This window comes from Besnoitia besnoiti, chromosome IV, assembly GCF_002563875.1.
Source record: "Besnoitia besnoiti strain Bb-Ger1 chromosome IV, whole genome shotgun sequence".
Taxonomy (NCBI): domain Eukaryota; phylum Apicomplexa; class Conoidasida; order Eucoccidiorida; family Sarcocystidae; genus Besnoitia; species Besnoitia besnoiti.
Window position 1 is genome coordinate 2321727 of NC_042359.1, and position 25843 is coordinate 2347569.

At 61.5% G+C, this 25843-nt stretch overlaps 2 protein-coding genes across 2 annotated transcripts; one reads left to right on the plus strand and one right to left on the minus strand.

Annotated features, from left to right (window-relative positions):
* Positions 1 to 2413: 2413 nt before the first annotated feature.
* Positions 2414 to 9999, plus strand: BESB_054500 (uncharacterized protein; the record flags this gene model as incomplete). The annotated part of the gene is made up of 11 exons (XM_029363885.1): positions 2414 to 2615; positions 3032 to 3118; positions 3567 to 4038; positions 4797 to 4987; positions 5287 to 6906; positions 7258 to 7379; positions 7692 to 7761; positions 8170 to 8435; positions 8856 to 8972; positions 9275 to 9344; positions 9878 to 9999. 11 exons carry the CDS (start codon positions 2414 to 2416, stop codon positions 9997 to 9999), a joined length of 3339 nt encoding a protein of 1112 aa, XP_029219808.1.
* A 1412-nt stretch (positions 10000 to 11411) lies between these two features.
* On the minus strand, positions 11412 to 23416 carry BESB_054510 (uncharacterized protein; the record flags this gene model as incomplete). Its single annotated transcript, XM_029363886.1, has 4 exons — positions 11412 to 12398; positions 12791 to 13733; positions 14267 to 15315; positions 15575 to 23416. 4 exons carry the CDS (start codon positions 23414 to 23416, stop codon positions 11412 to 11414), a joined length of 10821 nt encoding a protein of 3606 aa, XP_029219809.1.
* Positions 23417 to 25843: the final 2427 nt, after the last annotated feature.

Here is a 25843-nt window from a genome sequence, read left to right on the forward strand (position 1 = left end):
TGCACACGCATGTGGCTGCCTGTAGAGACGGCGACGTCGTCAACTTTTTCGAGATATGTAAGTGCGCACAAGAATCTCGAGAGGGAGGTTGTAGGTTCACTTTCCGCTCTCCCTTCTTCTCAGTTGGACACTTGGACAAAACACCTGGAGCACTCGTCGGGTATCTTACAGTTGAAAGCGGTTCTGGGAGCTGTAGCTCGTTCCTAAGCTACCACGCTGTGGCAGCGAGTGCGTCGGTTCCTGTCTGGACACCTACACGTCTCGCGTGTTTTTTTCTTCAGTTCTTCCATGCGTCCGCTTGTGAGAGGGCTTTTGTGAAACTCTAGAGGCGTGTGAAACCTACGTGATAGTTGAATACATACTTGGATATAGTGAAGCTGCAGCGAATGTGCGCCGGCAGACGACCGCTCAGCGGAAGGCTGGATGGAATGTTTTCTCAAAAACCAGCGAGGCGATTCTCTGCCTCTGCTGTTGAAACGTTTCTTTCCACACGGACCTGGCTTACTACTTCTGATTTAAACTGGGGCAGCGGTGTCACGCGATACCCCAGGTGGCGCTCGCTCCTGTCTCCCGAGGTACCTCCTATGCTGTATCCATTCTCTTTTTCCAAGGCGCTCGAGTCCCGGTATCCGTAACAACAGTGAAATGTCTCCCTCGACGGCGAATTGGTGATCTGGCCGGCTCAACACTCTCGGGTGTGAGTCCGTGCCTCTGGAAACTTTTTCGTCAACAGCCTCTTCATGTGCGTGAGAGCTCTGTAGAGACCGTGAGCAAAGACATGCCTTCCCACCCAAGAATGATTTTGACGTTCCGGCGCTAGGGAGCTTGCCGGAAGAGTCGTTCACACCGGACACACGCATGCGAGGTATAAAAAGGCTGGTTCAGCGAGGGGCCCACCGCTACGCTTGAGACAAAAGGGATACCGAATGCGACGCTTTGTGCACTGGTGACAGTTTCCCCGCCGACTTTGAGATTTCTCTACAGAGGGCAAATGTCAAAAGCGAGCGACTGGGCAGGCGAGAGGGGAGAGCGTTGGAGAAAGCAGAACGACACGCAGCTTGTTCCGCTCCTGGTTGGCGAGCTCGCGAACCGAGACCCGGAGGGAATGCAAGGATCGTGGCAGCCCGAATCGCTCAGAAGAGAGCATGGATAGAGGCGCTATTGACCAGAACGAAATGCGTCTCTTGCGCAGCACATCTGTCTACCCGTCGTTAGTCACGCTTGACGAGCTCCCTTTTTTCCTAGTCCGTCCCCCCTAGATGCCGTCTAGCCCCGCGTCACGCAGCCGTTGCCTTGATATAAAACCGCGAGATTGTAACCTTCTTTAGCGTATTTTGACTGTTTCTTCACGGGACGAGGATGGACTTTCAAGCTGCCGAATATCCTACGGTTTTCGCGGATACAGCCCCATATGCGGGTCTGGTGCCTCCCTCTTGGCCGAGCTGCCCCCAGACGTACCGCGCTCGCAAGTTCGAAAAAGTTGGGGCAGTCTTCGCTCGCGGATGACGTAGAGGAACACGGAAAGATGCACAAGAGACACTCTGAAACAGCCGTCGTCCGCGGGTCTCTTTCTCGTGGAACGCTGCGTCCTGTGGCACACGCGAAATGCGGAGATGTCGGACGCGCTGCATGCGCTGCGCGGCTTGTTTGCGACTAGGGAAAAAGAAGATCGACGCCGGATCTTCGCGCTCTGCGCCGTTCTCTGCATCTCTTTTCCACGTGATATTCCCCACGCCTGTCAGCTGAGAAAGGGAGAAAGCATTCGCTCCGGCGCCGCGGGCGTCCCTAACTTCATCGTATTCGCGCTATTTGGTAGGAGACTGCGTGAGCAGCAGTGTATGTCACAAAGGACCCTTACGTTGTGGTTTACTTTCCCGGGGGAATTCTTTTGAGCTTCTTTTCTCAACGAACCGCTCCATTGTATGTCGCGGAACTCGTTGTAAGTTTCCCCCGGTTTGCTGATGTTCTTCAATTCCACGTCCTCACACGTGAGGCCACTATTTCGTAGGCCAGCCCCGCCTCGACCCTCGCACTTTTCCACGACAGCCTACAACTTGAATTTTTTTTCGACCGGCGATTTGATATCATGCCCAGATGTGCCATCTTACGCCTCCCGCACGGGTTGCCGCTGTGACGAGAGTCGGCTGCGAGGAACGCAGTGGAGGCATGTGACTCAACGAACACGGGGAAAAGCTCTCAGCGGTACCACGCTCGCGGATTCCCTTTATTTGGCTCCCTGCGGCAGTTCGAAGCTTTGTAAAGCCACAGGTGATCTGTTCCGCGGTATCCAAATTTCTGCGTCTACGCTGCCCTCTGGTGTACTTACATCGCGTCAACCCCCATTTAGCTCGGTTTGCATCCACCCTGTTTTCCATACTCGTTTCACCCTGTCCAGTACCCACGGTTAGGCACAATGGCGACCAGTTTGCACAGCCGACTGGTGGCAGCCATGCCGCGAGTTCCCACAGAGCTATTCAAAGCTTTCGACCTGGATGACATGGTTCAGAAGAAGGCACGACGGCAGTCCTCGGGCTTGATCGTTCCGGGTGGTGCCAGGGGCCTCGTCGTGAGAACGTACCGCGGAATTCTTGACGGATCTGAAGACGAAGATCCAGGTGCGATGCCGCATAGACTTCTTACCTTCGGATGGGCGCGCAGACGCCGAGCCCGAAGAATTCTTCAACTGCGGCCTCCTTTTCATCAGTCGATGCCGCCACGTTGGGGCAGCGCCCCCCCCCCCCCCCCCCTTTTGGTGTTTCTTCCCGCTCATGCCTCTGTATTGCTGTTTTCAGCTCTGTATATTCTTCCAGTTCTGAGTCTCTGAAAGATGTTAGTGTGCTTCCTCCACATCTAGTGCGTCCCGTGGGCTTCCAGGTCTTTGTCGCTTTTTCAAAGGCCGAAGGTCGTCCGCGCCGCGAATCGCGTCCCGTTTGCTTCGTGCTTGCCTCGTCGCGCGGCGCAGGGTGTGCTTTGGAAGCGCAGTGGGTGACTGGCGCTCACGAAGTTGTCAGCTATTTTTTCGTGTTTTTAGATTCGATGAACCCCGAGGCACACGAGGTGCAGGTCGCCTGGGCCGACGGGACGGTGGAGAACATCGCCAGAGACCAAATTGAGCTCGGTGAGCGGATCAGGTGGAGTCTAGCTAAATCCGTGCGAGCGAAACCGACGCAAAGTTCACTTTGCATCGGCTCTCGGTGCGGCGATGCGCATTCGGGGTAGCAAATCAGGCACTCACGACGGACCGGGGCTGCTCTGGAGGGATTTTGCCGCTGGGGACAACCGCCAGCGCGACCTTGCAGGTCTCTCCTCTGCACGCCGTGCGGAGACGTTGCCGCGTAGATAGACAGATATAGTTGGACAGATATAGAAAGACAGATATACCTCTCATGCATCTGCATGTAGATATAAATAGATATGTCTATTTCTGTATCTGGCGGCGGCCCGTTCGTCTCGTCGGGGGACGGAGGAGTCCCTATGCATGCGTGGGTTTCTGTGTGTCGCGTTTGTCTGTCCGTGAGTCCCCCTGTGGAGTTTGTCTTTTTTCTCCTGTTTCGTCTTGCGGTCAGTCGATCGCCCGTTTTACGCGGGCGACTTGGTGGTGGCGCCCGACGGGAAGAGTCTGGGTCTCGTAGTCGAGGTTGAGCAACGCGCAGACGTGCGCCTCGTCTCCGAGGGCAGGAGCGCCTCGCGTCGCTCCAGCGGCTTGGCACCGTCGCCAGAGGGAGACAGTGAGCGCGGCGTCTCCGCCTTCCGCACCCGCGGATCGGGCGCCCTCCTGCCGAGGAGTGTCTCCGCCGCGGCGCTGCCGCTTGCCGTGGACGCCGAGGCCGAAGGCCCTGTGGAGTGCGTCAAAGACATCCAGATCGGCTCGCTGGAGGTCTTTCCCCTGCCAGACGCGCCGCCGCTGCTGCGGCCGCTCCAGGCCTTCGAAGTTGGAACGCCTGTCGTGAAGGACGGGCACCTCGGTGCCGTCGTCAGCTGCAAAGTCGACTACCTGATTCAGCTCGACTCGGGCCATGAGTTCACGTTCGAATACGGGTCAGCCGCCACGCAGAAGCCGCACGCGGCAAGCCAGGAGACTCTAAAGCCGTCAACATATGCACAAATATATCTAAACATGTATCTATGTGCCTGTATCTATATCTATCGATATCTCTATATCTCTCCAGGTCTCCATATCTACCTAGATCTCTATATGTATCTATATCTCTATATCTATCTAGGTCTATATATCCATCTCTGCCTCTATCACTGTCTCTATCTACCTATATGTATCTCTATATATCTTATGTATATTTAGACGCATGCATAGATGGCCACAGCTGCGTGTCTGGAGGGCCGCGAAGGCGGAAAGGCGGCACTCGCAAGGCCCCGGCTCAGCGGAAGGTAGGACGCGAAGGCACACGTCAGACGGAGGATTTACACCAACATTTGCGCGCATTTCTATCCTGACGAGAGTATTCGTACGCGAATCGTGGCGGCTGTGGGCCCGGAAATCGATGCGCGACGGCGGCTGCAGCTCGATCTATTTGTGTGGACGTGTGGAATATATGTGTGTTGCTGCATGCGGCTGTGTGCTCCTTTTCGCCCGTTCTGTTCTGTGTTGCGAAGCGAACTTGAAGGCCGTTCTCCGCTGAGGGCGGCTTTTTTGCCTGTCGGTTTCGAAGTGGCGCATGTGTGAAGGCTTAGGACTCGCTGCGTCTGTCCGGCGGCCGCCGCTTCGCGTCGCAGGATCCTTCCTCGTCCCCCCTCCCAGGCGATTCCGATTTTTTTGTTTTCTCTCTTTTTCTTTTCAGAATGGAGGGTGTGCGCCCCGAGCCCCGGCAAGGCTACCCGATCGAGACCTATGGCATGTATCCCTCGCAGCGCGTATACGTCACGGGCGAGTGGCTGCGGGGCTTTCAGCAGCAGCTGCAGGCCCGCCAGCGGCGGAATCTGCGCGCGCAGAACGAGGAGGAATCCGCCGGCGCGAGTCGCCTCTGTCGGGGTGAGGCGAGCGCGAACACCGCAGAAAAAACGAACAAGAGAAACCTGACACAGAGGCAGAAAACGAGCTCGCGAGGAATCACCACGACACGCGAACCTAGCGAGAGCGAGAGTGGAGTCAGCGGAGAGTGAGGCGAGAGAGAGGAGGCGCGCGCTTGGCTCCTGACGCAGCGTCTGGCGACCTGCGGGGCGCTGAAAAGCTCGCAGCCGCCACGGGTAGCAGAGTGTGCGCTGCGCACTCCACCTTTCTCGCTCATCTTCGTCACGTCTGGTGGGGGGCGTTTACTTTCGTTTTTTCAGGCGTTGTGAAGTCCTTCGCGGTGCGGAGCGTGAAGGTCAACTGGCTGCTGGAGAACAGCGAGTCGTGGGCCTCGGCGCCTCCAGCGCACCCAGTGGCGTCTCAGGCGAGCGAGCACGACTGCTCAGAGTTGCTGCCACTGCAGCAGTTTGTCCTGCGGCTGGGTCAGCCGGTCTACGTCAATGTGCGCCACGCGCCCGCCTCCGCCTCCACCCCCGCGCAGAACGTCTCCCCGCCCGCCTCCTCGCCTCACGCGAAACCCCGCGCCGCAGGGGCGGAAGCGGCGGCGGCGGTTGCAGGCGGCGCGCCGCCTGCTGCGCCGCTGTACCGCCTAGGGATGGTCGCCAGCCTCGCGACGAGCTGCTACGTGCTGTGGGGGGACGGCAGTGTCTCCCGCGAGCTGGGGTGTACCTTGACACCGGTTAACGTGGACCGCGTGCCGCTGTCGCAGGCCGAATACGTCGTCAACCTCGCGATTCTGCCGCATATGTACGTCACGCGCAAGTGGCGGCAAGAAGACCTTGATCGCGCTGCCCAGGAGGAAGAAGAGGCCGAGCGGCGCGCGCGCGCCGCAGGCCCGCCTTGGTGGATTGCGCCCTACTTTGGCGGCACTGAGCTCGATGAGACGACCCGCGTGCCTGAGGAGCTCAAAGCCGTGGAAGTCATTCGCGCGCTGTCGAAAGTCTGCCGCGAGATGGGCCTTGCCGACGGCCTCGCCGCCAGCCTCTTCGACCTCGCCCCTGCGCTCGACGACCCCCAACGAGGCCGGCGCGCCGGCACAGGCCGAGAGCGCGACCACGACCGCGACCGCGTCCGTCGGGCGCCGCGGCGCGACCTCGCGGGGCGCGAGAGACAGGCGGGCCCTGGGGCGCGGGCGGCGCGCGAGGGGGACGGCCGCGGGGCCGCGAGCGTCGTCCAGGAGAGCGAGGGCGACGAGGCGGAGGCGTGGGAGGACTGTGGCAGCGAGGAGGACGCGCCGAACGGCGACTCGCAGGGCTACGAGAGCCCAGCGGAGGAGCTTCCCGGCGTGCACGTTTCGCGTCTCCTGGCGTCGACGGCGCAGTCGATAGGCGGCACCGGGCTCGTGACAGGCGCGAGCGTCCGCGAGGCGGTCACGCATTTGCAGGAGCTCTTCAAATGCCTCCACGACGCTGTCGGGCCTGGCAACCTCAGCGTGCCCATCTACAAGCGCGTGCCCGTCCTCCGCAGCGCGCGGCTGCGCAGCCGCGCGCTGTCGCCCGAGGACGAGGCGCCGGCGCGGCTGCATGCACTGGTCGGCGGGATGCTCAAGGGCGAGCTGCGCCGCCGCGAGCTGTTTCAGCTGATTGAGTTCATTCGCATGGCGGGTCCCGGCGGCGCGGGCTCGCAGGGCGGCGTGGGCTCCGCGGGCTCTTGGAGTGACGGGAACGCCCGCGGGCACTTGGACCCCGAGCAGATTCAAGGCATCATCAACTGCGTGATGGCGCTCCGCGGCGAAGCGGCCGTCGCCTCCTTCCGCACGCTTTCGCGGAACCCAGCCAACGCGCGCTCCGTAGGCAAGGAAGTCGGTGTCGTTGTGCGGGTCGATCAGACTGCTCAAACCGCTACCGTCGCCTGGCTCAAAGACCCCGATGCCTTCTTCGGTAAGGAAGCACAGTGTCCATGCCGCTGGAAACCCTCCAAAAAAGCGGCCGCGTTTCGATTTGGCAGGGCCCTTTGCGCCGGTGCGCGTACCGATCCACCGCCATGGGCTCTCAACAGAACAAAATCCGAACGCATGTCCTCATGTGTGACCGCCTACTCGCATGCATATCTACATGACTCTCGCCTCAAAGACTGTGCACTTCAAAAAATATATATATTTATTTCTATGTATATTCTGTATATATATATATATATATATTTATATGTGGATGTATAGGCTCTCTGTGAGAACGCCGGAGGGGCTGTAGACTTTTCTTATTCATCGGTTTTGAGACTCCTTTCTCCGTCAGAACGCGCGCGGCGCCTTCGCATGGAGATCGAGGCGGAGACACGGCAAGAGACGCAGGGCGACGTAGAGGCGCAGAAGCTCCGCGAGGTGATGGAGAGGCAGCTCGGGCGCTTCGGCATTGCAGTGAGTTTTCGGACAGGAGGTGCCCTCGCGCGGCCGGTTTCCCAGTCTCTCGTTGTTCCGCGCCGCCTGAACACCTCTCTGCGCGACGTCCTCCCAGCGCGTTGAGGAGCGTTTGGCTGCATTTCGAAATCTATCCGCGGGCCGTAGCTCTAGAGCGCCTCGCGTGCGCCCTGTGGACGCACACGCAGTCGCGTCTGTCTCCGGCTCTCAGCTGCCTTTCCGTGTCTCGTTTTTTCAGGGGAGTTTTGGCGTGCTGTGCTGGATTCTCCTGCGTCGGCGCGTGTGCGCATGCGTTCTGTTTGACGCGCTCAGGTGTGGGGTGGCGGCCGGCCCCAGTCCTCGAGTCGACTCGCAGGCGGCGCGCTCTACGCCGAAGCCGCAGGTAGGCGGGGGGGATTGTGGAGAAGCGAAATGACAACTTGCGACAGAGCCCGCTGGAGATCGCCACGCGCGCGCGGCGCAGACGATGACGCAACGTCGCGCAATACGTGCCACCACGCTCACGCGTAGCTGGGACCCGACAGAGGAAGCAGAAGCCGGCGGACAGAGGATCTCTCGCGAGGACTGCTGCATCCTTTCGCCCCGCAGTGGTGGAGCCGGAGGCGTGAGGGAGGGGGGGGCAGCGGTAAGGAGCGAGAAAGCAGCATCATTCGGGAGCTGGCGCGGCGGGCGCCTGCGGGCTCGTTGCCTCGCGCGCGAGAGTGTGTTTGGCGTGCGTGTCGCCTCCTCAATGCCGCGGGGGGGCAGGCTGCCACAGGCTCGTCTATGTTTGTCGCTTTCATGGGTGCAGCTGAATACGCGCGCGGCGGTTACGAGGACGTGATTCGCGTGGAGACGGTGCCTGTGCTAGACGTGTGCCCGATGAGTCGCTTCCTCTTCTTCCCTGGAGACTGCGCGCTGCTTGTGGACCCTGAGATGAGGAAAACGCAGCGAGGCGAAGACGCGCCCAAAAGCGAGGCTGGCGGCGCGGCGGACGCCGAGGAGGCGGCCGCGGGATCGCAGAAGAGAGAGGAGGCGGACGTCGGCGGCAAAAAGGTTTACCTCGAAGTCATTGCGGTGCGTGCTCACCCTCCGCGTGAGGTTTTTCTGCTTTAAAAACCGTTTCAGAAGCTGCAGCGCCCTAGACACCTTCGCGACCCCCCTCTCGCCAGCTGCGGCTATCCACACGTGCGCATATATCGGCCCTCTATAATATATATGTACAAATATTTATTCGTTTGTATCTATATTTAAAAATGGATTTTTTTTGTCTACCGTACAGCGACGACGGCGCGTGTCTTGCGTGTGTGCGCGAGCGTCTTTTCCACGCCGTGGCCGCGCACCCTTCAGTCGTCCCGTGCCTGCATCTGCTCAAATATACCTATATATATAAATATATATATATATATATATATATATATATATATATATATATATATATATATATATATGTTTTTTGAGGGCGGACGAAGGATGACTTTTCGTTTTGTTTTTCAGGCTTGCGGGGGGCTGGTCTGGTGTCGCACACTCGACGGCCGCGTCGCGCCGTTTGCGCCGAATGAGCTCGTGCCGCTAAACACGCGCTGGTGCGACGAAGAGCCTTCCTATGAACAAGTAGGCGAGGGACTTGGGACAGATTGGTGTCAACGAGATAATCTGGCAGATCTTTCGCGTCCGCGAGCTCTGCGGTCTCCGCTCTGCGGCCTTCTTGCTGTCTTGCTCTCGCGCCTTCTGCAGAGTCTCTGCGCGCTGCGTTGCCTTCTTTCTCTCGCTCTATCTCTCTCTCTTTTGTCTTGTTGTCACGGCCCTCCGTGCCCGTCGCTCCTTCTCTGTCTCATTTCTGTTTAGTTCTCTTGTGTGTTTCGTCGTGTCGCCTCCATCGGGTGTCTCAACCCTTTTTTTCCGCGCACTTACAGTCTTCTGACGAAGGCTCGGAGTACACAGACTCTCAGTCAGAGGGCAGCGATGAGGATGACTGGGATGACGGTAAGCGAAAGAGAGGATTCCACTCTCTGCGCGAGCCTTGCGTCTCTGGAGTGAATACACTGCCACGCATGCATGCTGCGAATCAGCAGATGCCCGCATATTCACGCCTGTTTTTATCCCTCTGCATGTCTTTCAAAGATTCTGCGGACTCTATATCAGACTCGCATATACATATATACATCCATATATATATATATATATATATGTGAAGCCGGATCTGGTGTTCCCGTAGGTGGATAAGGGTGCGTGCACACTTCGCAGCGCGTATACAGACACACAGACTGTGGGTTGTCATGTATATATGCATATGTATTTGTATGTATGTATGTACGTATGTATGTGCGTGTCTAGAAGTCGGGAAGTCTTACGATCTGGCTCACAGGCGGCGCGCCTCGCCCCCCGCAACGTCGCGGCTCCGCCGCTTACCGTAGCGTCAGTTGAATCCAGATTTCTAGCGCTGTGTGTCGAATTCACTTTTCCGCTTTGAAATGTGTGTGAAAAACGACGGTTCGTGTACCTCGTCTTTTCCGCAGACGAAGGCGACAGCGGCAGCTTCGGCAGCACGAACGTCACTGACCTTTCCGACGCGCCCGACGAAGGCACCAGTCGATGCAGCAGCCCGGCGCGGTCTACGGAGGCGCCGCAAGATATCTAGAGAGACCCGAGGTTCGCCATCTCTCGACTCCCTATCTCTTCAACCGCCTGACGCCCCACCCCCCCGCGTCCCGCCTTCCCCCGAAAGCCCTGATTAAGCTTCGAAGGCCGCGGAGCGAACCTACTGAAACAACCCCCGTGGCGGAGTCTACCGCTATTTGAGAAGGAATCCGGTCGCCGACAGTTCAGCGTCTAGATAACGACAGAGTGAAGCATGGGAGAGTTCACGTCAGGCGCGTTCGCGGCGCAGGCGACGCAGAGAACTCGAGATGCAACCCGCGCATGCCGCACCAGGCGAAACATATCGCAGTCGCTTGGAAAAAAGCAGATGCATATGCATGCACACCGGTACATACAGTTAAATGCCCGCGTGTCTATTTCGGGGGATGCATGCGGATGCGCGTGGCCGCGCAGTCCGCAGAAAGAGAACGAGGTCGCTGTTGATGTGATGTCCATATATACGCGTATATATGCAAATATATATATATATATATATATATATATATATATATATGTCTCTATAGGTCTCTATATGTGCGGACGATACCTGCAAAGGTTTCAGGGTGAAGATACAATACATTCAGTTGTGTAAAGGTTTGACCAGTTTAGTCGTTTCGCGTTTCTCGTCGTCGAGAGCGGACTCAAACAGACGACGCAAGTCGCTTCCTCTTGTAGACCTGCAGGCGGGGGCGCCGCAACAAGGCCGTAGAGGCGCATTGGCCTCTCCCCGCTTGCAGGATCCGTCCAAGAGCTTCTCTCGCAAACACACGCAGTAAAACTATACACATATATATGCATACATATATATGTATAAATATGTATGGGTAAATGCACGTGTAAGGAGTGCAGAGGGCGGCTCGCATGTGCAATTCGAGTTCCAGCGGTACACAGCCGAAGGTGGCTAAGTCTCTCTGCAGTACGCGCAGCAAGCGTCGTACAAACATATGTATATATATATATATATATATATATATTATATGCGGGCGCCCACCTATCACTGAATGCGAGGTGCATCCATTCGGCGCAAAGAAGTCGAAAAGACTCTGCAGCCTGAATGTGTTGCAACGCTCTTTGTCAGAGAGCCCGGCGAGAGTGCGACTGGGCTTCCCTATTCATCGCTGTAGCTCACTGACTCGTTCAGACAGACGCGACCGCTCATGTGAATCATATATATATATATATATATATGCATGTATATGTATATATTTATGCGAATATTCACCCGACGTGCACCATCTACATGAAAAACGGAAAACTGACCGCGTGGTCAGTGTTTCTTCGCATGCAGCTCTGCCGTTTTTCCTTTTTTTGGTAGATTCGTCTTCGTTCCACGCATTCGCTCCGCTTCGCCCCGCCCTCGCCTCGCCCACTGTCATCTCTGCTTGTTAGGGCGTACGCGCGCCTTTTCAGCCTTCAGCAGCCACCGGCGCTCTGCATGGGCGTTTCGCTGCCGCTCTGCGCTGCGCGGAGGCCCTCGGCGAGTCTGCGGTTCACGAGGATCGCGCGCGCCTCGCGGCTCAGAGCCGGGCGCAGGAAGACGTCGAAGGGCGCGGAGTGCAGCGTGTCTGCGTCGCGCCCAAAAACGAACGCCTTGTCTGTCCCAAACCACCACGTGCGCCAGTCGTCCACCGCCTGCCTTCCAGCCTCCGCCGCGCTCCGCTTCAGCGATGCGGCGTGCGTCTCCCCTCCTCTCGACGCCGCCGCCTCTGCGGCCTCTGCGGCCCCTGCGGCCCTTGCGGCCTCTGCGCCTCCCTCCGCGCCAGTGCCAGAGACGCAAGCCCCAGACGAAGACGAGAAAGAAGAAGAGGGAGCACAGGAGGAGGAAGTGGAGGTGGAAGAGGAGGACGGAGGCGCAGCCGCGGGGGGCTGTCCCCATTCGGGGTCTAGCCAGGGCACGCCTTCGCAGGAAAGAAGGGACGCGAGGCACTCGGCGGCGGCGCGTGCGCCAGAGTGCATCGCGCCGTGAACGCATTGCTGACCGAAGTCGCTCGTGTGTTCGCCGCAGAAAAATACGAAGCTGTCTGACAAACTAGGGGAAAAGACGGCCTCCCGAGAAGCCGCACCCGCGCCAGACAAGGCGACGAGCGCGCCCGCGCCACCAGAGGCAGAAGAAGATGCAGAAGCAGAAGAAGATGCAGAGGGAGGAGCACACGAAGAAGAAGGCGAAGCAGAAGACGACGAAGCAGCAGAAAACGAGGCAGAAGGGGGAACGATCAAGGAGGGTGGGAAAGTCGAGGCAGTGCTTAGAGAGGTTTGCCGCAGGAGGTCCAGCGTCTTGTGCGCAGAGTAAGGCGATGGCGGCGAGTCTGCGGTCGAGGCGAGACGGTTCAGAGGCAGCGGAAACGACGGCACCCAGGGATGAGGCTGCGCGAGGAGATACTGGTCGCCCTCGCGCGAGTCCTGCGGGAGCCGAAGAGGCAGGCGACAGAGAGGCGGAAGAAAGATGTGTAGGCTGAGCCGAAGCCGAAAATCCGTGGCAGCAAGGAGTACGCACAAGTAACCACAAGCTGCCGAGCCCGTTCAGCCGCATGCGAGAAGGAAAGGCGTTTTCGAACGAATGCTTCGGCATGCGGTTGCCCGGGGGACAGGATCAAACCCTCGCGGCGCGCACACTGCCTTGGCCGTGGACTGAGCGAGGCAGCTCTGCGGCAAAGGTGGGAAGGGCAATCCACGCCAGCGAAGTGACCCGTAGAAACGTGAATCTCTCTTCTCTGTTTGTGTTTACACGAGTCACTTAAACGCAAACTAGTTTCTGCATGCATCTCGAGAGGCAGACTCTCAGATCGACTCACTTTTGAGGCGAAGCCGTAGGAACAGTGGTAGAGCGGATCTTCATCCCAGCGGGTGACGATGGCCTGCAGAGGCCGCGGCGTTTCCGCGAGGCGAAACATCTGCTTCAAAACGAGGCAGCACTCCTCCACGACGTCTTCATCGGGAACGCAGGCCCGCGCCTCGAGTGCTTCGCCGCCGGGTGGAGCGTCTCTTCGCGTCTCTTCCCACACTGCCCAGTGGTCGCGAAAGAATGCGGTGTCTTCTTCCCCTTGTTCTTCTGCGTCTTTTTCGCAGGTGGAAAAACCCTCATCCTGGCTCCTCTCGACGTCGGCCGGCGGTGCCAGAGCTTGCACAGCTTCGTACTCGACTTTCGCACTTGTTGGGACACTCTCGCCTTTCGCCGAAAGCCGCGCGAGGCGGCTGGAGCGGCGCCGCGGGCTCGCCGCCGCGTGCGCCGGTGTACTTACACCCGAAGAGGGGTCGACGCGAGCCGCGCCGGAACCTGAGCAGCGCCGCTTGGAAGATCTGCGCGAACACGGAAACGACGACGCTGAAGCACGCGACGAGGCACGGGAACCGGCCAACGCCTCGCGGGCTCGCGGCGTCCGTCTGACGCCTTCTCCTCGTGCTCCATGTGCCGACTCGACACACAGAGACGCGCCCATCCTCTCGGTCTTCACGCGCCTCTCCACCTGCGCGACTGGCGGCCCGAAGGCCTCGCCTGCGGCTTTTTCGGCCTTCGCGTGGTCGCCGCAGCTCTGTGCGGCGCTCGTCACCTCCCCAGCCCGCGCGTCCCTCCGCCGCCGCCGGCGCTCGCGCGCACGCCCCACCAGCCGCCAGCCGTAATTCCCAAAGCTGTGGGCGACGAGGCAGTTCGACTTGCCGAAAGCATGCAGATTCATGAACTGAAAAAGCGGCGTGAAGGACGGGTTGAGAAACGGAGCTGACGGCGGCCAAAAGACGCTGCGAACCGCGCGCAAGAGACCAAAAGGAAGCGGCATGCGAGGCAACGTGGCGGCTCCGTAGAAACCGCATGCAGCCGCAGGTGACAGAGGCATCCGCAGACGAAGACCCGTATATACAGATACACACAGATACACATATATGTATAAATGCATACAGAAAGAATGATATAGATGTACAGATAGATAGCTAGATAGATCGATAAGTACACAAAGATCAATAGATAAATAAAAAGACAGATAGATCAATAGATAGACACGTGGAGGTTTAGATAGATGGGTGGATAGACAAATAGATATAGTTATACAGATAGATATATACAGGTATATGCTTATATATACACATATATTTGCACATCTATCGATACATGCCTCGCGTAGGCTCAGAGCCACTACTGAAGTGTGTGTCGATTCCGGTCCCGTTAAATCTAGCTTCCCTCCCTGTGTACGACCCCGCTCCCACCAGCTTCACTCTTGCAACGGGGGGGGGGGGGGGGGGGGGGGGGGGGGGGGGGAGGCTCCTCGGCGTCTCACTCTGTGAAGCGAAGAATAACTTTGTTGTGGGCCCCTGCACCCCAGCGCCTTATGGCGTTCTGCTTGTTGGCTGAGAGCGCGGGCTGGAACGAAATCACGTTTTTCTTCAGAACGCCGATCGGCACGCTGACGATGCATTTCATCGCGTAGACCTCTCGGGTGTCCGTACACCTGCAGCAGTCCGACTCAGTCTGTGTCCCGCGCTTGTCCTGCGTGCGGCACGCCTCCGCTTGCTCCATTTCCTTCTCCTCCTCCGCGTCGTTTCCGCGCTCCTCTCTTCGTGCCTCAGGTACCTTGAGCTCTTCAAGGTTCACATACGTCGCTCCGTCGTCAGGCGGGCGGCGACTTCCTGTTGCACCATCGGCCTTCGTTGCTTTCTGCCTCGCAGCGCCGCCGTGGCTGCCTGCGCCAGGCCGCCGCCGCGGCTCTGCCTCGCCGACAGCCACCTCCTGCCGAGTGTATCTTTGCAGGCCGATGCGCACGCCTCGATACGGAAAGCCAATCCACGGCCAGAAGGACGCGTCCGCCTTCCGCGCTTCGGCGTACGCCCGGTGGTTGTCCTGCAGGCCCGCGGCGGAGGTCTCCGCGCGCTGGTCGCAGGCAGCCAAGCAGGCCCGTAGGCTGTCGCAGGCCTCCGCGACGTCGCGCGCCGTCGGAGTATCGCTTGCATTTTTTTCTTCGGTGTCGAGTCCCGCCGCGCCAGCTCGGGAGGCGGCGGGGTCGCTTAGAAGCGGCGAAAGTTCCGTCGTCTCGCGCGAAACGAGCGCCGCGCACGAGGCGGACGCTTCGAAAGACGCGCTGCGGACTGTCTCGCAGTGCGACTCAGCAGCCGCGCACTCATTCTGCAAGTCCTGCAACACCGGCGACTCGGCATCGGGCGACGAAGAAGAGGAAGGCGAAGAGATGTGAGCAGACGACTGAGAGGAAGAAGAGCAAGAAGAGGAAAGGGGAGGAGGCATCAGCTCAACGCGGCGAGCTTGCCAGCCGAGGAGGGCATGCTCCGCGAGGCCGAAGGTGCGCACCAGCAGCGTCGGCAACCAGGCGTATCCCTGAGGACAAACCAGAGCACAGCAGTGTACGCCTCGAGACACGTGAATTAAGATACGCACGAAGGGGGTCTGGGGGTCACAGCAACACAGACACGACTCCAAACGCACGCACGTGAGTTCCAGTAGAATTACGCGAAACGACGCGGCGGCTAGAACGTGCCCGGATTCGAGAAAGTCCGTTTTGAATAGGTGTAGTGCCTCAGCACGCGCCCCGCAAGCTCACAAACCAGCGGCCTCTTTCTGAGAAGGCGTCGCTTACATCCGTGAAGAGCCGATCGCCATCTGCCGCTTCAGGCTCGAAGAGATGGGGCGTCGGTACGCCCTCGAATTTCCGGCGCGCGAAGAGGATGTTTTCTCGAAGGCCCAGTTGCCGGTAGCTCTCTGCTGAGAGAAACGGGAAGAAAGGCCGCCGCCCGCGCGCCGCCCGCCTCACGGCGCTTCGTTCACCCTTTGTCTCTTCGCGTCCGCCGCTTTCTTCGCGGTCGGCGCCCTCTCGGCTGGAGCCCAGCTGCAAGTCCCCTCGCGTCTGACCCCCTTTCTCTCGGCGCCCCTCGCATCCACGGGCGCCCGCCAGGCTGTCCCTTCCGCGTCTTGATGCCGCAAGCTTGAAGGCGCCGCCGCGCGTCTCCACCGATTCCCCAGGGGCGCGTGTGTCTCTTCGCAGCGCGAACGCGCGCTCGCCTCCGACCGCGGCCGCCGCCGCTTTGGCCGCGTCCCCCGGCGGACGGTCGCGGAGGGCGGAGACACTCCCGTGGGGCTCCTCCTCCGCTTCGACGTCTTCTTCGCTCGCGCCCAGGAGTTCGTCGGCGGCCACTTCGCTCAAGTCAGCCACGTAGCCGAACGAGCGCTGCAGCATCTTGAGAATCACCTCCTCATCAGATTTCTTCCAGTGGCGGTGCGTCTGGGCCGGCATCCGCATCGCCGCCTCTCCGACCGCCGAAGGGGCCCACGCCGCGCTGCACCCGAGTCCCCCGCGGCGCCCTGCGTCCCACTCTGTACCCGCGCCGGCGTCTTCCTCCGCCAGCGCAACTCTTCGGCGCTTCCTCCTCACCCCCCGCGTCGCCACGAGTCCCCCACTGACGGGCGGGAAAGTGAGGGACGAGGCGGCAGCCGACGATGACCTCCGCGACGAAGCCAGGCCGCGTCTCTTCACTTCAGTCTGCGCAGATACTTTGGTGTCGCCCGATCGAGGCGCCCGCTGCCGCGCACGAGACGCTGAGTGGATGCGCGCCCCGTTCGGCGTCTTCGACGCGGCCTCCGGGCCCTCAGTGGCTTTGTCTGGCCTCCTGCTCGCGGCGAGCAAACCGCTGGAGCGCCCCGCTGTCTTCTCGTTTTTTCCAGCGCGTGTCTTCGCCTCTCGCGAGCCGCGCGCGCGGTCTACACCATCTTCGAGGAAGCTCGCCAGCCCCGCAGGCAAGTCTCTGTGCTCGCGGACGCACCGCCACGCGCTCATCAGCGCAGTCTTCAAGTTGCTGCAGTCGATGCGGCAACCGGGCGCGCCGCACGCCCCGCGCTCGCGCGCCTTCGCGGCCGCCTCTGCGCGCACGGAGTCTTCCACGAGCCCGCCCTCCTGTCCGCCGCCGCATCGGTTCCCCTCTCCTGGGCGGCCCCCGTCCCCCAGCGGGCTGCGGGCCCCGGCGCCTGGAGCGCCCGAACCGGCTGCGGTCGCCTGAGGAGCCTGTGCAGAAGAGACAGCAGAAGCGCCGGCGCGGGAGGCGAGGGCAGCGGCGGTGAGGGCTGCAGGGCCCGCTGGAGTAGAGGGCGTGAGGGAATAGGCGGCAGGGAGTGGCGAGGCGAGCGAAGCGAGCAGCAGGCGGTGAAGACGGCGGAGGGCTGGCGCGAGTCTCTCGAAAGTGTCTCCATACTGCTGCGGACGCGCGGAGAAGCCGCCCTGCGCCGGCTGCGACAGGGCCGGGACTCTCAACGAGGAACTGGGCGGGAGCGGCTGCGTCAGCGACTCCGCGAGGAAGGCCAGACTGACGGACGACGCGGGCGCCAGGCGGGCTGCAGACGCAGCGAGGAGGCACTGCACCGTGGCGGGCGCAACGGCCTTCCCCGGCAGCAGCGGTCGCCCCACCTCCAGCGCCCTCGGCGCCGCCGCGGCAAGCCCCGGCGTCGGGCCAGGTGGCCCCGCCCGCCCCGCTGCAAGGGGGACAGCAGCCCAAGTCGGGAGCGCAGCGGGCCTCGGTCCGAGCGGCGCCCCCACCGTCTCCGCTGCGGCGCCACCGAAACGCGCGGCCGGCGCGGCGCCGACGCCTGCAGTCGCTGTGGGCGAAGCGTCGGGCGAAAAAGGCGGAATGGGGGCTGAAAGAAGCTGAACGAGCTTTGCTTCGTCGCCTGCCAGCACACATTCCGGCCTCCCCGAGGCCTCTCCAGGCGCAGAGCCGAGACTGGTGCCCGCGGCCCCCGTTCGGGCAGAAGCGGGCTGCAGGCCTCGCCCGGCTTCTGATTCGGCGCGCACGCGGTCGGAGTCATTCTTTGCGGGGTCGCGTCCTGCCGCGGATGCGATGGCGGCGCCGTCGAGCGCCTCACGCGGTTCGCGAGGGCTCGTGGGGCTTCCATGCGAGTCCGCCAACGCACCAGGGGTTTTGTTGCCGCTCAGACCCGCCGTCATTGTGCTCAGTGACGCTGCAGAAGTCGCGGCAGGCTCGGAGGCGGGGCCTTGAGCATGTGCGCCTGCGGCTGCCTTGCCGGAGGGAAGACGCGGCGCCCCTGGGGCAGACGGCGAGCCGCTGCAGGGAGCGCCGCCTGAGCCGCTGGACGGAGGCGAAAGGTTGTTGTCGAGACCTGGCGGGGGGCCCCACGTGCCCGTGAGAGTCGCCGAGGGCAGGGACCTGGCCGTGGGGAGCCCCAAAACTGAGGAGCCCAACGCGGGCCCGGTGCCGGTAGGGGTCGGGGCGCCGGCGGGCGTCGGGAGAGAGACAGCATGCGGCTTGGGGAGGGCGTTGGCGGGCGGGAGGCCGCGGAGCGCGAGTTGTTGAAGAAAGCGGCAGAAAAGCGCGTTCACGGGAGACTGGAGCGTCGCGGACAGAATGCGCGCACGTGTCTCGTGGTCAGTGGGAGTTGGCGAGCTGGAAGAAGGGCCTCGCCCTTCTTGCGCCGCCTTCTGCCTGGTGGCCGCGATCTTTGCCTCGAACTGGCGACAAAGGGCCTGCATCGGCGGGGGCAGCAGCGCGCTCAGGGGATGGAAGGACCCGCCGGGAGCCCCCTGCGGTGCAGCGGCCGGGGCAGGACAGGGCGAAGGACCTACACTTGGAAGGTGTTTCAGATCCGCGGGCTGCGACGCATCGCAGAGGGGACTTCCCCCAGACAGGGGCCCCGCGCCACCGGCCGCTGGGGCACAGGGAGACAAAGCGCCGAAGGCAGATGGCCTCGCAAATGGAACAAACGGCTGCCTCGGCGTGCCTGCGTCGCCGGCAGATGAGCCGCCTGCGCCGCTCAAGCCTCGCGCCTCTCCCGCGTCGCATACCGCTTGCGCCTGGGCATTGGCAGACGCGAACGAAACGTCTGCTGGCGGCTCGACTGGTGAAATATTTTCCAGCTCGTTTCGTCCCTTCGAGACCTCCGGCGGAGTTGCATCCGCGAGGCTCCACCCTGCGCAGTTCGAGCCCCCAGTCCGCAGCAACGCCCCCGCCGCGCGCCCAGATCTGCCTTTTGTTTCAGCGTCCCTGCTCGCCTCGTCGGCTCCCTCCATTGCTCGGCTTCGGCGCGCCGCGTCCCTCTCTCCCTCTTCTGCGCGGCGCCCCTGCCTGCGCCTGTCGTTGGCTGCGTCTGCGACTGTGGCGTCCTCCTCCACCACCGCGCCCCTGTCTCCCGCGTCGCTCGGCGAAGGCGGGCGCCGCGCGGGGAGACGCGAGGGCTGCTGGGGCCTCGCGGCCAGGCGCCGCCTCTCGCGCCTTGCATCGGCGGCGCCCTGGCGCGCGCGCTCAATTACCGCGTCCTTCACGTCAGACAGGAGGGTGACGCGGCCCGCGGGCACGGGGTCTCCGCGCGCGTCCAGCCAGCGCGTGCCGAAGACCATGGGCTCCCACACCGCCCCGCTGGTGCCGCCCGCGCCCGCCTTCTCGCCGGGGCTGCCCCCGGGCCCCCAGAGGGCGCACGAGCGAACCTCCAAGCGCGCCGCCAGATGCCAGACGTACTGTGGAGCGTCCATGTCGAACATGAGCCAGTTGGCCCCCAGATCCACTGGGACGGCAGGAAGCGCAGCTGGGGCGCGGCAGGGGGTCCCAGCCTGGGTGCTGCAGCTGCGCGGAGACAGGGGACGCGCCGCGCCGCCGAGTTCCGTCACGGGCAGGAAGGGCGCGTCCCCGCAGCGCGCGCCTCGGCGGCCTGCTCGCTCGGGCGCAGCTGCTGAAGCGCCCTCGGAGTCGGCGACAAGCGAGCGCGTCGCGGTGTGAGGGTGATCAGGCAAGGGGGGTGAGACGCTGCGGCAGAGAGGAGACTGTCGACTGCCAGAGGAGTCTGAGCGAGACGGGGCGCCAGACACGGAGGAAGCGCCAGTCGAGAAGTCGATCGGATCTGCGGCCGGGGTTGGTGCAGTGTCCTTCCGCGAAACGCGCTTCTTGCCGGTCTTCACTCCCGTTTCCAAGCGCTCGCGCCCGTTGCGCCCTGCGGACTCGGCGCCGCCATTTCGCCGCGGCGAGGTAGCTGCCCTCCGCACCCCCTCCGCAGTCGCCTCTGCCTGCCCGCTCGCTCGGCGTCCGCGGTTGCCGCTGCTGGGGCGGTCTGCGGCGCCGTCCCTCCCTCGCCCAGCTGCTGCTAGCGAGCCGCGGTGGCGCGCGACTCGTTGCGGCAGTCCTCCTGAGGGCGGTGTCGCCCCGCCGAAGGCCCCGCCGTTCGAGTCGTAGACCAGAAAGTCTTGGAAGTCCGCCCGCACCTTCCGGCGTCTCTTCTGCGGAGCGTCAGGCTGCGTATGCGCGTCATTTGCGCCCCGTCGACGGCGTGGCGGGTCAAGCGCCCCGCGGGCCTCTTCCTCCGAGTCCTCTTCCACGAACACCCAGTACTTGGATCGTTTCCGCCCCGGGGCGCCGTCGTCCTTGAGGCAGGGGTCCTTCTCGTGCCTCGCCCTCTCGCCCTTATTCGCGACTCTCTTATCGACCGCGCTCGCGTCAGCTGGACGCGAGTCGATCGCTTTCGAAGGCGTGCTCGGCTTCGTATCGGCGCCCCCGGCCTCGGCAGACGTCGCCACTGCAGTCCGCAGACCTCTGCGAAGAGTCGCGCATGAAGCCCGAGCGTGCGTTGAATATCTGGTGCCCTCGGGTGCTGGCGAGGCAGCGCAGGCAGGCCCCATAGCAGACGCCTCGTCGGTCGCGGCGGGGGCGCCCCCCCCCACAGCAGGAAGGAGCTGCGTGTGGATGCGCCCTCCGAGGCGCTGAGACGCCTCGATGAGGACCACGCGACAGTTGAACAGCCGCAAAAGACTCGCCGCCATGATGCCTGCGATGCCGCCGCCAATGATCGCCACATGGTAGACTTCCGCAACGGGTTTCGGCTTCCTGCACTGCCAACAGACCGGGCAGCCTCCGCTCGTCGAGGGGCCTGCCGCACCGCCTTGCGCGCCTGTTGTCGAAGGGCGCTTATCTGATGCGACAGGCCCGGCGGCACCCGCAGGGGGCCCACCATCAAGACGCGCTTTGGCATGCGCCTCTACTCGCTCCTCTGATGGCTCCTCTGCTCGCTCTGAGCCGCTTGCCCCGCTGCGATGTCTCAGTCCTCTGGCGTGTGAAGGCCTCCCGGCGCGTGGAGACGCCACCTCATCGGGGCGCGTTTGCCGAGTGCCCTCACCTGCCGCGTCGTCCGCCTGCAGCCGCCCCTCACCGCCGGCGGAGGCATGCGGAGCGGAGGGAAGTCGCCTTGCGCACTCCTCGCCCTCTGGCGGTCGCAACGCATGATCTGAGGCGATCCCACCGCCTGGGTCTGCGTCGCGAGTCTCGCGAAAGACGCAGGTGCTTTCTGGTTCCACTGCGACTTCGCCGCGTTCTCTCTTGTGCGCCTCGGGTCGCTTGCAGTTCGTATGGGGGCCCTCGTGTTGATTCACCTCTGTCAACATGCTTCCCGAAGGACGTGAATTCCCCACAGCTCCGCAGTGTCCTGTGGGGCGCTGCTCGGGCTTCATGCAGGCCGGGAGGCGGACCGCCGCCTCCACCTCCTCGCGGAACGCGTCGAGGCTCGGGAGCGCAGCCGCGAGAGGCGGTGGCGCTGCAGTACTCAGCATGGGAAGCCCAGCGACACTGAGGCCGCGGGGTCTCTGCCCCGCCCCGTTCGCGTTTTTCGGGTCGAAGCGCGACTTTACCCGGCGCAGTTCGACGAAGGAGGCAAATCCAGAGAAGCTGTGGTGAGGAAGGGGCGCGGCGCACTCAGGCGCAGACGCGATGAAAGCGGACATATCGGGCACACGGCAAAGTGTCTCTCGATCCCGCAGCTCCGCGCCTGCCTCGGGTGTGGGCACCTGGTAGAGCTGCGCCTTTCCCGCAAGCCTCCAGAAGGTGCCGCAGACTCCGGGCCCTCCCCGCAGTCTCTCTTCGGCCACAGCCCTCGTTGTCGAGGTTGCGATCTTCTCGAGCGACGCGTGCGCGGCGCATGGAGCAGACGAGGCTCCTTCAGGAAGTTCTGGCAGCATGGGGCGAAGGCAATCGCTGACCATAGCTCGGGCGTCTCTCTCTGCTTCTGAACACGCCCTGCGACGCTCCTCGCCCCCCGCGCCTGCGCTTGGTCTGCCGTCGCTCTGTGACGATGTCGCGGGCTGTTGGGTCACGTTGGAAAGGACGTCTGAAGAGACGAAGTGGGCGGGAAGACCGCCGAGATCGGCGCCTTGCTGCGAGTGAAGGATGCAGCAGCTTTGGAGGCCTTCGCTGGGACCGTGGAGGGCGCGAGCGCCTCCATGCGCGGGCGCTGACTTGGCTGCGCAAAGTGAAGGACCGACGTCAGACTCAGGGCCTGCACGAAGGCCCTCCCGACACGTCCCGCGATGCGCTGCGTCCCTCGTCGTCGCAGCCTCAGCGGGGGCCCCTCGGATGTGCAAAGCCATTAGCTCGTAGACCGGGTGGGTGCACGCAGACGAGAGGAAGGCGTGGGCATCGGAGTCGTGGGCTCTGTCTCTCTGTCTCGCGGCGAGTCGGGCACCCGGCTTCGGACGAGGAGACAGACGCCGCGCGGGTCCCCGCCCCGGAGTGCAGTTGTTCACGGCCGCTGCATCTAGGGCCCGAAGGGGCGCAGCGACAGCGGGGGCGAGCCGCGAACTCTGAAGGGCGTGCGAAGCTGGGTGTTCGGCGTCCTCTTCTGGAGAGGCTTGAGCACCTCGGCGTCCCCCCAAAGGGCGGCTCCGACGGTGTGATGACGAAAATGGAGATTGAAAAGAAGCTCCCTCGCTGAAAAAGATCGGCGAGGTTCCTTCCTGACCGCCCGCATGTTTTTGGTCTGCCTGTGGGGCGACTGGCTCTGCTTCATTCTGGTCGCGGGCTGATCTCCGCAGGCCCGAAGGCAACGCCGGTGCGCTCCGCGGAGGGGGGGCATGCGGGTCCCGGCACGCGTTCCCAGCAGCCGGTGGATGTAGAGAGGGAAACGAAGAGGGAGCCTCGGGGCGTGAGGCGCTGAGCCCCGGGGCTCGTGGTAAGAAGAGTGAAGATGCGAGAGACGTCTGGAAAGCAAGCGCGTCAAGTGTCGCATCCACGAGATCGACAATGTTGAACTGGAGAAGGCGTCTGCGCGTTTTCTTTGAGAGCTCAGGCGCCCCTGGCACGTGGAGCGGTGAGACAAAGCGCTGGCGATAGCGGTCCGCCCAGCAAACAGGATTAAAAATGCCCGCCGGATCTCGAGTGACACAAGAGGCCACTGATATCTCTTGCCCTGTGTTTGGGCCGGTCCGATCAACGAACGGCGCAAGGTCATGAAGGGGCGATGCCTGCGCCGCCGCAGGCGCCCTGCCGGTCTCTTCTTGTTGGCATTGTCTGCAGGCTTCATGCGCCGATGCTGCTGAAGTCTCCAGTGCGACCTCCTGCTGTCCAGCAGCCATCGTGACCTCCCAATGATCTCCCTGAGCGCCTAACGAAGGCTCGACATCGCAGAGCCGAACGGCAGCCGCCGTCCGCGGAGTCTCCTCCATCACTGTCGCCATCCCGTCTCTACGGCCCGGGTCCGAATGAGCTGAAACACGGTAGAAGGGCCTTCTGCCGAAGGCCACTCTCGGCGTTGCCTGTCTGCGGTGAACCGCGAGATCATGCAGTGTCAGTCTGCGGCCTAGACATCCGCTTGCAACCCGCTGCGGCGGGGCATGCTCTCCTTCCGGCTACGGCGTAGACGCCATTCGAAACCACGCGGCGGGGTGGGGAAGGAGCTTCAGGCAGCAGGGATTCGTCTCCTTCCGCTAGCGAGGGTTCCAGAGATCGAGAGAGAGGCCTTGAGACGCGAATTTTACTCAGCGTAGGCGTTCCTGCGTTGTCTACAGCGTCCAGACATCACCTTGGCGACAACAGGTTTCCATGCGGAGGCGCTATGCAGCGGTGTGATACAGCAGCAGTGGGAGATCCCGGAGCGCCATGAGGAAAAAAAGACGCTGTCCGAGTCCAAGACAATTTCGAGGTGCCCCGCGAGGATTGCTTTCCAAGGGTTAGGTTGCTGCCTTCGACACTGCAGATCTTGAGCGCCGCGAAAATATTGTGCGCAGGGAGCAGCGAAATCGGCACATCTCCAAAAATCTACTGCACGTACAGGGTGCAGAGCTCACGAGTCGTCTGATCTCTTCAGATGCTCGGTGAAGAAATGCCGTTAAGGGCCGGGAACTTACGAAAAAAGACTTGAGGCGAAGTGCGCACGGTGTGGAGGTATCTAGGCGTATGGAACAAATTGAAACCCGCACGCATTCATGTGTGAGCACAGATGAGGAGAAATGCCATGACTGAGGAGAGAAGCAGGTGACCTCTATGCAGTCAACCGTGCCTTTGCGCGAGCCTTCCAGGGGTCTCTAATTCCGCGAGCGAGCACGCCTGAAAAGGGTCGCACAGCCTTGCCTCACAAACAAAGCAAGCGAGTCAGACTGCACTCTTTTGGCTAACTAGAGTCTGACTCTCGGCACATTTAATGAAAGCATAGTCAGCACGGAGCCTCCCGCTGGGTGAGAAGGGATGGCGTGCACTTTCGCACACAATTCAGAACCCAGGGCGAGCGAAAGGGTGTTCCCCAAGTCGAGGCAGCGCAGCAGCGCGCGCCGCGATCCCAGGAAAGGAACGCAACAATGCACGCTGTGAATTTCTCCAAACGCGTGCAGAAGCAGAAATCCACGTGTGTTTGTCTATCATGTCACCTCGTTGGTTATGTCGGAAAAGAGGAAACCATGGGGGACGAGGAACGCCGGACGATGACTCTACCGCTGGGGGGTTTGACGGAGTGGCTAGGTGTGCAGCGCCGGCGTTGACCTAGTCACGCACGACCAAGAGCCCTGAGAAGATTTACAGCAACTTAAAATCGAAAAAACACTGTATCAACCAAGTCGCATGAGCGTTGTGGTGATTCACCCAATCTGTGTGGATCCACCCTTTGTCGAACTGAAAACGCGCCGCAAAAGGCACCCATCAGTTCGAACACGCGCCTGGCTCGTCTGCCCGCTCGGAGTCTTACACACCTCACCGAGCTTGTCATTTTCTTCCCCTCAGTCCCGAATGGCCCGGGTGATTCCGTGTCATTGAGAAGGAGGATAGAGACACATTCGTTCCGAACACCGCAAAAGGGCGCTGCTTATTGTATTGATGTGCATCGTAGGCAAGTTCGCAAGCATCCACCAGCGGCTGCATCGCGCAGTGCATCTGCCTTGCTCCTCAACTCCAGGCACGCCTCACGGGAACACTACTACAGCCTCCGCTTGCGAATAGACCTCCCACTGACGTGGTTCGCTTAAAAAGAAAGCTTTCTTGGACAGCAGCGGAATGTTGTGTGCCCTGCTTCTGACGGGCGTAGTTACGCTGCGTGCTTTCGCCTGGAGTTACTTAAAGATTCTCTGCATGTAACAGCGACTGACGACAACTGCATGGATGGACGGCGGGGGCTGCGACTCCAAAAAATCTCCTTCACGATCGTCGTCCGTCACACTCTGAGCGAACAATAAACGCCGGAACAGGTGTTGCGGAGGCGGGCCGCGGAAGTGAAACTGTGTCATACATACATTGTATGCAGGATTCACGGTAGAGCAGACGTCACGCTGCATTTACCGTAAACACAGCGCTGTGTATAGGGCAATAGAATGTTGTAACCTAGTACGCCCGAGTAAGCTTTTCAATAGGCAATTAGTTCAAAAGAGCAGTATTATACCCCGATGGCAGAAACGACGCTCTCGAGGTAACCGACGCCATAGTCGGGGAAAGCAATCTGTCCTCTTTAGCGAAAGCCATGTAAGTGTAAGGCGCGCTAGCCAAGAAGAGAATTCGCATTGAGCGTGTATAGCCCTAAACACCTCGGAGCATGTTCTATGCACTGAAATGTTCGTGTCAACTCCAGAGCTCAGGCATATCTTGTGTCGATCACTTTGAACAGGTTGCTG